The sequence below is a fragment of the Leopardus geoffroyi genome, chromosome C1 (genome assembly GCF_018350155.1).
Source record: "Leopardus geoffroyi isolate Oge1 chromosome C1, O.geoffroyi_Oge1_pat1.0, whole genome shotgun sequence".
Classification (NCBI taxonomy): Eukaryota; Metazoa; Chordata; class Mammalia; order Carnivora; family Felidae; genus Leopardus; species Leopardus geoffroyi.
In genome coordinates, this window is record NC_059328.1 from 73235615 (window position 1) to 73247833 (window position 12219).

Consider the following 12219-nt stretch of genomic DNA (forward strand, 5'->3'; position numbering starts at 1 on the left):
TACTACTTAGAGACATCATTAACATTTGCCAAACATTAGTAGACTCAATTTTAACTTCAAATTTTTTATGTTTAAATTTCAGATAAAGTGAGAAATACAGGTGACCAGTAAATATGTGCAATTCAATGTAATGTTTTTAGTATATATTATTCTGAGAATTCACATTAATCTTTTTAGATCTAAAAAGTTGAATGAATTAATTCCTTACTGGTACTGCCATTGAATCTTGCAACCTCTGTTACAGTACTTCTTTTGATATATTGTAATTTTGTTTACATATGTCTTCTCTAGATGATTTCTTTAAAGCTTTCATGAGAGCTTATTGATTTCTATAATAAAATGCCTGGCACATAGTGTTTGAACACATCACTAGTGCTTTCATTACACAATGATGTTGGTACCACAAAAATGTTAACAATGGTTATCTCTGGATAACTATTTGGATTACATGTTTGGATTATATTTCATTCTATTTTCTTCATGTAATTCAAATTTTCTATCATCATGCTTTATAGTTACGTCAGCTTTGCTGGTTGCTGTACTGACTTTTTAAATGTATAACTCTGAAGCTCATTATCCCTCAAATCTAATTTTCTCAGAATATAAGACTATTTCAGATTTCTATAGCGTCTTTTCCTATTGTTCATGGCTAAAAATTCTCTTTATTAAGACTTCTGCAAGAGGGGCGCCTGGGTGGCGCAGTCGGTTAAGCGTCCGACTTCAGCCAGGTCATGATCTCGCAGTCCGTGAGTTCGAGCCCCGCGTCAGGCTCTGGGCTGATGGCTCAGAGCCTGGAGCCTGTTTCCGATTCTGTGTCTCCCTCTCTCTCTGCCCCTCCCCCGTTCATGCTCTCTCTCTGTCCCAAAAATAAATAAACGTTGAAAAAAAAAAAAGACTTCTGCAAGAAATTGGTCTTTATGTGGGTATGAAATGGTAGGTAAATGATTTTCCTCATATAGTACTGATTTATAAAATAGTTACTAAATTCTGGAGCAAAATGAACTTAAAGTTTTAGTAGTTACCTTTATTTCAGAAGGAAATATCCTAAATACTGTATAATGAATGGCATTAATCCATTGACTGTTAGATATGCAACTGAAACTTTTACATTGTGGTTTTCAAAATGTACTTCTTTCAGAAGTCTGAAAATGCTTAAAATTTTTATAGTTCTATTTCTAAATTTTAACTATTTTACAAAAATTTTACACATTAAACAGATTTTTTTGTGCCTGCTTGTGTCAGATGCAATTAGATGCTGGGGGTCATAAAGGGCATCCAGCCCTTACCTTCATCAAGCTGAAGGCCTAGTGGGACATGAACATTCAAAAGGAACATTTTTTCCTTTTTTAATCCACTTAGTTTGTTTTTACCCATAGTAATTCTATTAATCACTCTACCCTGATTATTGGAATTGGACTTTGTGAATCTATTTATTAGTAATTGATAGTAGCTAACAATTGAGTATTTCAGGCATTGGGCTTAACACTGCACAACATATTATTTCTGTAAATCTTCAGTTATATCCTACTTACAATATAAATTATCTCCATTTTGAAGACAAAGAAACTGAGTCTTAGATTACATAATTCATCCATAATCCTACATCTAATAATTCAAATGGAGATATGTATCCAGACATGGAGCTCTTAACTACTGTGTTATATTATCCTCCTTGCCAATCAGATCTGATCTCATGCTAACATGGAGGAATCAAGATCCATAGAATTAAAATTTATTAGAGGTAGACCTGGGAGTAGAACCTTGATCTTGTGGTTCCCTTTCATTTGCTCGATTTTCCACTGTACTTGTCCTATTTAAACATTAAGGTATATGTGTTACAAAACATGGCTTTTTCTTTAACCTAAGATGCAAATTTATACTATTATTTAGAGATACTTGAGGCCCATGCATTAATATAGAAACAGAAGACAAATTTTGACTTATTAAAATATTTTAAGCATTAATGCTTTTCTAAACATACCTCCACTGTTTGAGCTATGACCATAAATACTTTTTAGTATATTTATTCTCTTGTGTTCCATTGGTTGAATTGGTACAATTAACTATGGTATGATAAGGACTTCACCTTTGTCATTTTTATTTAGATATTTATAGTCTTAAATTTACCTTTTAAAATAAAACTAACTACAGTTAATTCTATTTTATTTTTTACTTAAGTAAAGAAGTGACAACTAACTTTAAAGCAGATCAAATTGCTGATTTTATTTTCTGACATTACCAGAAAATGGTAAAAAAAGAAAAAAAAAAACACAAAAAACCAAACAACACTTTTTTCCTTTGCAGGTAATGCCCTTATTAAATGTGGAGAAACACAAAAACGAATTGGAACAGCAGACAGAGAGCTGATTCAAACATCAGCCCTAAATTTTCTCACTCCTTTAAGAAACTTTATAGAAGGAGATTACAAAACAATTGCTGTGAGTTGGAAAATGTTCCCTTTTTTTAGTACAATATTAAGATATATAATTCCAGTTTTTAATGAATAATTTACCCTCTTATTGATCATGTAGATGTAGCAGATTAGAAAATTTAAATAATCTAGCTAGGTGCATATCCAGCAGAACACAAACCTAACCAAAATGAAGGACTCTTAAAGATATGTACTCTATTTTTGTGTCTCTGTAGTGTTATTGAGATTACTTTACATCAATTCTTGTCCATTACCAGCATTAAAATTTGTAGAGAAGTTCCTGGAATTATTATAAAAATATGGCACAAAATATCACGATAGTATAGACATGTAACTATTCATTTAAACTGGAAGCAAAAAACCTAATTATTGGAAGCTAATTTCTGGTTGTTCGACTTCCTGTTTTTTGCATCCCTAGAAGCCTGTTATCTTCTCTTCACACAGCTATGTTTTATTGCCAAAGAAATAAATATCACCTTCCCAAGCCTAGTATTATTTTTTGTTTGTTTGTTTCAGTGATGGAGAGTGAGATGTAGGTGGATTTTTTTCCTAAGATTTTTGCAAGATTATTCTTTATTGTAAATACTACTTTAAACTTTAATTTGCAGATTTCTTATTACAATTTATTTCAGAAACTCAGTATGTTTACAATGAATTTGTCTGGGTAAAAAGTATTTCACCTGAGACAAAAGAAAAGCTACCAAGTTGAAAGATGATTTAAAAGATTAAGTTGTCAATAGGATGAAATTTGATATATGAAATCTGGAATTCCACTTTGGAGTAGTAGAACTGCATTCACTGCTATGGCACATTAAGTGAACCTGCATAGTTCTTAAAGTAGATCACTTAAGGTATCAAGAAACTTTGCCCTAGGCCCATATCTCCTTTATCATAGGTATTTCCTAGATAGTCTGTTTGAAACATTCTCATCCTGGACAGTACTGACATTTTGAGTCAAGTAATTCTTTGTTGTGGGAGCCATACTGCATTGTAGGATATTTAGCAGCATCCTGGCTTCTACTCAGTAACACACCCACACCCCCAATTGTGACAACCAAGAAGATAGAGCAAAACATTTCCTGGAGAGCAAAACCACAAAATATTAAAATTAATATTCATTTGTTTCTGCCATCACCTGCCATCTTTCCTAGATTTTTCAAGCATCTAGAATGTCTCCATTATTTTAAAATTGAAAACCATGAGAAAAAGGAATCAAGTGTCACTTCATAGTCAATTTGTAATCCTAGATCTTTAGCAGATGATTCATATATTTAATGGAGAATAATACTTTAAATGTGTATGCTTTTTACTGGACATTAGCATCATTAGCCTTTTTTTTCTTTTCTATATTTATAGAAAGAAAGGAAACTATTACAAAATAAGAGACTGGATTTGGATGCTGCGAAAACCAGACTAAAAAAGGCAAAAGCTGCAGAAACTAGAGCCTCAGTAAGTAGTATTTTTTAATAGAAAAACATTCTAGGTTGATAACTTTAAAATTTGTAAAATATTTTACTCCTGTACCATGCAAGCTATAGTTAATTATGAAGACTAGACTATGACTTTTAGTGTTTTTAAACAAACTTACCAGAGCTTAATGCATCCAAATCAATGCAGAATAGTTATATCAACAGGTAGTATTGTTTCAGTAATATACCTGTTGCTAAAAAATAAAAATTGTGAGAGCTCCTAAAGCTGTATCACGTTCTTTAAATATCATCAGTAATGTTAGAAAATATTCTTTTGGAGATAGGGTTATTATCTTTGAAATAGAAAAACAAATAGTAATTAAGATTAGAAAGAATCAAATTTGAGATTGCTTGTGTGTGACGTAAAAATTAAACTGGACTCCTTTTCACATGTGAGTCAAACTGGCTAAAGGAGTTGTCACCAAGAATTCCAAAACCATTCAAACAGTGGCAGCATGGACTCCCAGGTGACTATTTTGCAGGCGAGGAAACTCATTTGGATACATAAGTTCTGGTATATTTTTCATAAAATCAACCTCAGTTTAGTCTTTTTAGAGTGGGTTTATATTAAATGTAGTAATTTAATGATTTATGTATGTATATATTTATAACTTTATTGAAAGATTTTATTTATAAGCTTATTTAATCTAGTATTTATACTGTTTATATTTCCATTCCAAAGATTGGAGACGTCAATCAGATTTGAGATTTATGCCTTTACGATAGTACAATGTAAACCGGTCTGAATTTATTAGAGAAGGCTAACAAATTCTTAACATATATTAAGGGATAAGTTTTGTTAAGAGGCATGACGTTCCCCCTGCCTTCTGATCCCAACTCAACTACCACTGTCCTCATCAAGAACCATTGCCTTAAGGAACATAAACAACAGTGCTGGCAGAAGTTGACTGTGGCTCTCTTGTTTTGGGAAAGAAGAGGTTGACATTTGGTTTACAGTGAAATTTAAAACTGGTAAAATTGGTATTGGGTTGTGATGTCTTATGAAATTACCCCAAAACCTTATATGAGCTGAATAAATTTTTTTCTAGAAAAATTTTTTTCTAGACAGCTCCTCTTTGGAAGACACTGTATTAGTTACTGCTGGAGAGCTATCTTTGACAGAACATTGAATCCAAATTCACTGGCTATTTCACCTCAGAATTTATTATGATGTCATCATCAAGAACACCCTAACTTCCCAAAACAGGCTTTTTGCAGAATAAGAACTTTAAAAATGAACATTGTAGGTGGCAAGAGACTCTAAATTAGGATTGGTTTCTAGTTGCTAATAAAAGATTTATGTGGTAAAGTATAAATTGATTTTTTTAAGATACTAATGTCATAATCAGGAAAAAAAATGTTAAGATAAATAAGGATCATTTGGAAATAAGTGTTTGAACCAGAACAAAATCTCTTTATTCAAAATGCCTACATGTGCCCAATAATGATTGTGGAATGAGAAGAATATCGTTGTCAAGTGTCAGTACAAAACTTTATTTTGTAGTGCTTACACAAGCACTATTACGGGATAATAATTGTGTCTACTTTTTTACCTGAAAAAGTTCCAGAAAACTCGTAGATTTAACACTGTAAATGTCCTTTAGTTATTCTAAATTATTTTGCCATTGCTATTAAAGTTTGTAAGAACTAAATATAATAGTAAACAAACTTTGAGAAATGTTTCCTTTTGATGTATCCAGAAAAGCTCTTGGCAATTTTTCTTTACTGAGTATTGTTGAGGGCAGAATTTTTTCCATGAGAAATTACATTTAAAATACCAAAGAGTATACAAATGACTTTATTGAACAATTTTATTTTTATACAACTTTTCTAGAATTTATATATTACGTAAAACAAATTTAACTATAGCCAAATACTTAAAATGTTAGTCCAAACAGAAATTCACATTTCCTGATTTTAGTTGTGTTCTTTTCCCCTAGATAACCAACTCCTTTTTCTTCCAACTTTATAGCAGTAAGTCTGAAATACTTTAGAAAGGAAAAGTCCTATTAGTTTGTTATTACATAAAACCTTGAGGCATGCCTATATTTTTTGATCTCTGGTGGGGTTTGTTTTCTGTATTTCTCTTCTGTTTACTTGAAGAATACAGAAAAATAGAAACCACTAGGAATTTGCGGGGTTTTTTTTCCTTCTTTGACCCATTTCCTCGTTCCTAGTTGGCAGCTTGAAGAGGTTATTCTAATCTCAGAATTTCTTTGATTTCACTTTATAAATCTCCATGTATTGTTTTGTGAGTAGTTATTTCTCTGCAAGTAAGGTTTGGGACCTGTGTACCTGAAGACTTTTTTTTTTAGCTTGTTTACTGGCTTCTTGTGACCTCTTTTTCAATTCTATATTTATCAAATGCTTATTTTGTATAACATGCTCTGCTGAGGAGTTCAGAGATAAATAATGCAAAATTTCTGCTGCCCTCAGTTCACAATATAGTACACTAGATTGAACTTTTTGATGATGTTAGCCCTATCAGTAAAATATTTATGCCTGTATACAGTATTGCTACTTTACTAACTTGTATTTTATTAGTTAGCATGTTGAAGAATGGTAACGCAACATCAAAAGCTTTTCTCAAAAATATACCAGTTGAGCAGAAAGAAAACCTACTTGAATGTTTTATAATGAACAGAAACACAGTTTTGAAAATATTCTAAAACTTACATCATAAGTAGCAAAGGCAAATAAAATTTCTGCATTTAAATTATAAGGCACTTTATATAAGGCACTAAATAGCTTTATTTAGTTCTATATAAATTTTTTAAAATTATTTTAGACTTCTGTTAATGGGAAGAAAAAAATCATCTGGTTTCAAAGCTAGTATTTCGAGGTTTAGACCTCACTTTTAGGTATACAAATACAGAAAATACATCTTCAAATATCACAGTATTATGAATGTCCCTCTGCCTGCTTAAGCATTTATTTCCACAGATGTCTAAATCTTTAATCTGTAAACTGAGCACCATCATATTACTTTAACCTTAATGTACACATATGAGAATTTAAAGCTTATTAAAAATATAAGGATTGACCTGCCTTTCATATTTCCTTAGGGTATGCCAAGACCTGGCTGAGGCTGACTGAAAAGAAAATGTGGTTAAAGGCATCATATATTCATAAAATAGAAATGATCTTTGAATAGGAAAATTGTGGGTAGGCAGAAGGGCTTTCATAGGTGAAAATTTAGTAAAAATTATAGGTAACTGCAGCAGTTTTTAAAGTGATGTTTCCTTAAATGATTCTAATTTAAAATCAAGCATCAACCATGTTTTTTGTCTTTAAAAATTTGTATCTTTTGGAAAATTTTGAATAGGCACCACTATGTGACATTCCATAGAGCAATATAGTTTATTGTGGGTTTTTTTTTAAGTAGAAGACCATTTTTCAGCTCTCTTAATACTTGTTTGTGTGTTCTTTATTGTGAAGAAGTAACTTGTTTCACTGTGTTCATTGGTATAATGTGTTCTTTGTCTCTTACCTATGCACTTAAGCAACTAAACTCAGCTCGCCTTGAAGGAGATAACATTATGGTAAATTTCTCTTACATGCTCAACTTCCTGCATGTAAAATGGCTGAAGGTTTGTTGGCCTACTGTGTTTCCTACATCCTCAGTAAAGTGCCTTCTCTTGCTATTATCTGCATGCAAAAGTCTAAAGTAGTCGAAGCCATGAATTCATTAGTCCAGCAAAAATCACAGGGAATACTAGCTGAAGTAATATTGGAACTTAAAGAAAAGAAATTGTGTTCTAATTGCCAAATATTATTATCTATGCCAAATTCAGGTTTTAAAATATGAATTTATATATAAATATATAGTGCCTTTTATACCTAGTAATTAAGACATTAATTTGGCTGGCACTTTGCATTTTTACTTTTAGCAAAGAAAATTAACAAAATTTACTTAGAGAAAAGTGTAAGGTGTACAGATTTACTTTGTTTCTTAGTATCTTTGATGTTTACCTTAACTTTCACCCAAACTCAACATTGAATTAATTTCTTCAGTTTCAGGCCAAGACACTCCACCTCCCCCTGATATTTTGGGTATTTTTATAGTAGCAAGGCCCATTCCCTATCCATTGCTAATTTACTTTGGAAAGCTTCAGGATATTAGTTAATAGCCTTGGGTAAGAATTGGGAATGAGGATTGTTCTATATATGTTGAGTCTGGCTTGAGGAAATTTTTGAGATGTTAGTAATTTTTAATTTTTAACAAAATGGAAATTCATAAAATCTGAATATAGCCCCAAAACTCATAAACATCAGCCAATAAAGATTTATAGATGTGGTGTTTGGCATTATACTGCTAGATAAATTACTTCCATAGAAGTGACATGGAATCTGTAGTACAGTTTATAATAAATTCACAGTCAGCTGTTTTTATTCCATTAGCATTGAGCTGAAGGGGGGAAAATGTCCGTGTAATCGGAAAGTTTATGTAAACAATATTTAAAATGCATTTTTGTTGTTTAAACTACTATGATCACCAAAGCCCTGGCTAAATCAGGGCTTTCCTTAGATAGCAAGAGAATGCATTCATTTATTTCCATTGTCCTATTTGTAGGTAAATGAAAGTGTTAGACTATTTCAGTCATTGGTAATTGTCTATAGATCATAGGTTTTCTTTTATTTTAGGTAAAAGTATCCTAAACAGTTAGCAAGACTATGTTCCATTTATTAGGCATTTGTGTTACTACTGATGTCATCTACTTATATGTGTTTAACTCTGGTAATTTTAAACTATTTCTCAAGTATAATGTGCTCCACTAGTGGCTATATCAATGTTCACTGTCTGTTTATCCTTGCTTTATTTTAGTTTCCCAAAATTCTAGAATTTTAGACCTAAATGAGAAATTACAAATTACTTAGTCCAAACCCCTCATTTTACAGATTAGAAAACTACAACTAAGAGGGGCTAAATAGTCCCAATTTTGGAAAACTATTACTCTTATTGATTTATAAAATTAGTATAAGATTCAAAAATTAACAGTATTGATACATATGAAGGCATACTTTCACAGTATATTAAACTATACTGATTCACTATTGTGTTAATGTGACTCCGGAAAAGGAGAGTATGCCCTTTGAATTTAAAATAATTACATTTTTCTATACTAAGTTGTAGAAAATGTTAAATTCCAACTTTCTTTCATGCTGTATATTTTTCTCTAATTTTTAATGCTGGCTAGATTTGGGCAGAGGAAGTGACAAAAGTAAGTAAATTATTAAACTACAGAATTATGAAACAAGAATTTAATTGTCATTCATTCAGTAAATATTTCTTGGACAACAGCCAATAGGATAGGGCCAGTGACAGTCTTTGTTACTATATCTTTGTTACTTATAAAATCTGAAAATTATTATAGAAAGCTCAGATCTCTTTGGCTAGTAGTAGCTCCACAGAGCAGTAGAAGAATATTACAGAGATGTACTGTGCACACACTCTGATAAATACTAGATACATGCTACATTAAGTAGTAATATTTACAGTGCTTGCCAGGAAACAGTTTAAATACTTGGTTTACTTACGTGACAATTATGTAAAATATAGTTTACGCCATGTCTTGTATATTCAGAGATTGAATATATCATATGTCACACAAATGAGTTTCCTAGGTAACCAAAGCTTGTTCCTCCAGCACCAGAGCTAAGTCTTCTGTCACTTTAGTTGAAAACAGTTTTAAAATAGTATTTTACTGCTCCATTAGGTAAATATAGGATAGCATGTATTTAATGTCATTTACAGTTAGGGTCACTATTATAAATGTACATTATTGTACTGTATAACAATTAGATCTGTTGTTTGTTTTTGAAGTATGTTGTCTCCTCCCTCAGTGTTGGACTGTCACTTAGAAGCCCCACATGACTGCTACTGCTACTAGTAGGCCCTCTTTCTGTATTTCCATTTCTCATTTTATCTAGGCTGGGAAATAAAATAATAAGCAAGAATGTAAGGAATAAAATTATGACTTTAGGCAGATTTGTTTCAAATGCTACTTAAGGTCTTCAGAAGCATTTTTTATTTACTCCTCATGTTCATGCCTACCAAAATTTGACCTCCAGATGAGGACAGTGCTGGAGATTAAGGGCCGGTGGTAACTGTGGCCCCTATTTGTTTATTTTTTTTTTTTTCAAACTTTAACTTTTTATTTTTTGACTTTGTAGGAATGCTGACTATACAGTCTGTTCCCTGAATAGGTTATGGGGTTTTGACTCTATGAATTGGAAATTCAGTATGAAATGCTTGACTTCTTCCATCCTCTATTGTGAAATCCATTTGTCAGCTTAGTTATGTTTCTGCCATGGCCTCTGGTTGTTTCTGAACCGCTAGCATGAAAAGAGGGCAGAGTAACATGGAAGAGAATATAAGTTGAACAATGAAACCAGGGTCTCTTCCACTCTGGTTAGCAAACAGATACACCAAAAAATCTCTGATACTGCAGTCTCTGGGAAATATGTGATATATACAATGGGAAGAAGCCCATGAAACAAATATTTATAGTGTGTGTGTGTGTGTGTGTGTAACTTAAGAAAACTTAAGAAAATATATCAAAATGGATTTAGGGAGATTTTTTTCTTCCATTCTCACTTCTGTCATTTTTATAATTTAAAAAATATATAATTTTAAAACTTCATATCTTCAAATGTTTTAAGATTTAAGCCTATAGAAAAAAATAACACTGAACAAAATCTCACAGCAAATGCCTCAAAAGCATAACCACCAAATTTCTAGCTTCTAGTTACCCAGTCCTGATATCACAGATCAACAAATTCTTGCCCTTTTTCCAAGTTACATCCTAAAAGAGTTCTTCTTGCTTCCCTAACCCAAGTTATGCTGTCATATACTCTGGCAGGAAAAGGTCTTTCCCCTAGAACTCTTTGTCTTAATTGTAAAATTCGTCAGGGAATGAGGTCTTCTGGAGGACAGAATAAAAACCCTTAAATGTTTAAAGAAAGACAGTTCTTTCTTTAAACCCTTTTTATCTGTCTTTCTAATAGGGATCATTCTCTTCCTAAGTAAATGATGCCAAACCTATTTTAGATACCTCAGCCTTTTATATTAATTATTATGATCATTATATGTGTCAGCAGTAGAGATGGTTTGGGACATCTGACTGCAGCTACCCCAGGCATACACTGAAACTTGTTCAAAAAATGGGATTCATTTCCTTCCTGTCATTTACCTTTTCTAAATACAAAGTCTGAATTGTTCAAAGAATGACTTCCTAGGCTTTGTAACATGGTGCCTTTCTTCATAATGAAATCATTCAGTTTTGCTCAAACACGGAAGACTGATCTCTTATCCTTTGTGAGATCATTTTATAACTTTTTTACTCAGTGTCCTTAACTAAAACACTTCCACTTCATACTCAGACTTTCCAGTCCCTTGATCTATTATCTAGCTTACTTGTTTACACCTTGTATAGAAATATTGCTATTTAGTAGGCTTTTCTGCCCTTTCTACTAAAAGCCATTAAATCAAATTGTACTTTCACTAGTCTTGTTTACTTCTGACTTTCATTTATTTTGGGTTTATTACGGTAACTTCTTAAAACCGTTTTGGGGGCGCCTGGGTGGCACAGTCGGTTAAGCGTCCGACTGCAGCTAGGTCACGATCTCGCGGTCCGTGAGTTCGAGCCCCGTGTCGGGCTCTGGGCTGATGGCTCAGAGCCTGGAGCCTGTTTCCGATTCTGTGTCTCCCTCTCTCTCTGCCCCTCCCCTGTTCATGCTCTGTCTCTCTCTGTCCCAAAAATAAATAAACGTTGAAAAAAAAAAAAAAATTAAAAAAAAAAAAAAAACCGTTTTGTATTCAACCAAGCAGAACAAAAAATAATGCAAATGTAACTCTGAAGTGATTGGTTTTCCTTAACACTTTACTTAGGAAGAATATTGATTGATTCTTTCCTTCTCCTGGGACTTTTTTCTGCTTCATACTGGCTTCTAGATGAAACTTGTAACTTCAGCTCTGTTATCAAAGCACCATGCATTCTGGTTTCAGCCAAGTAAAATTTAATTTTAACTTTTGAACTATTGAGTAATTCAAGCTCATTTCCATAAATCCAATCTAGTGGTCACTTCTTAGTCACTCTGCCAGGTCTGTTACCAGTGGGATGAAAATGATTATAGCAACTGATTATTCTGCTTCCTTGTTGACTGGTTCACTAGGTTAACTATTGCCACCAAACGTTGACGGAGAGGAAGATGGGATGTGCAAGGAAAAAGTTTAGACCTAGTTTTTATACTTACTACAGTCTTAGAAATATTACTTGGATAGGTGGGGGGAGCTATTTATCCTGGAGAGGTAGTATA

At 32.5% G+C, this 12219-nt stretch overlaps 1 protein-coding gene across 5 annotated transcripts in view; it reads left to right on the forward strand.

Annotated features, from left to right (window-relative positions):
* The window catches only part of SH3GLB1 (SH3 domain containing GRB2 like, endophilin B1), a 36353-nt gene that overhangs the window by 14263 nt on the left and 9871 nt on the right, over nt 1-12219 (forward strand). Inside the window, exons 4-7 of one of the 5 annotated variants that reach the window (XM_045478148.1) lie at nt 2305-2438; nt 3788-3880; nt 7404-7490; nt 9099-9122. In XM_045478148.1, coding sequence (XP_045334104.1) covers nt 2305-2438; nt 3788-3880; nt 7404-7490; nt 9099-9122 — 338 coding nt within the window. The remainder of the gene's footprint in view (nt 1-2304; nt 2439-3787; nt 3881-7403; nt 7491-9098; nt 9123-12219) is intronic. The other 4 variants (XM_045478150.1, XM_045478149.1, XM_045478151.1 and 1 more) reach the window with 4 other exon arrangements.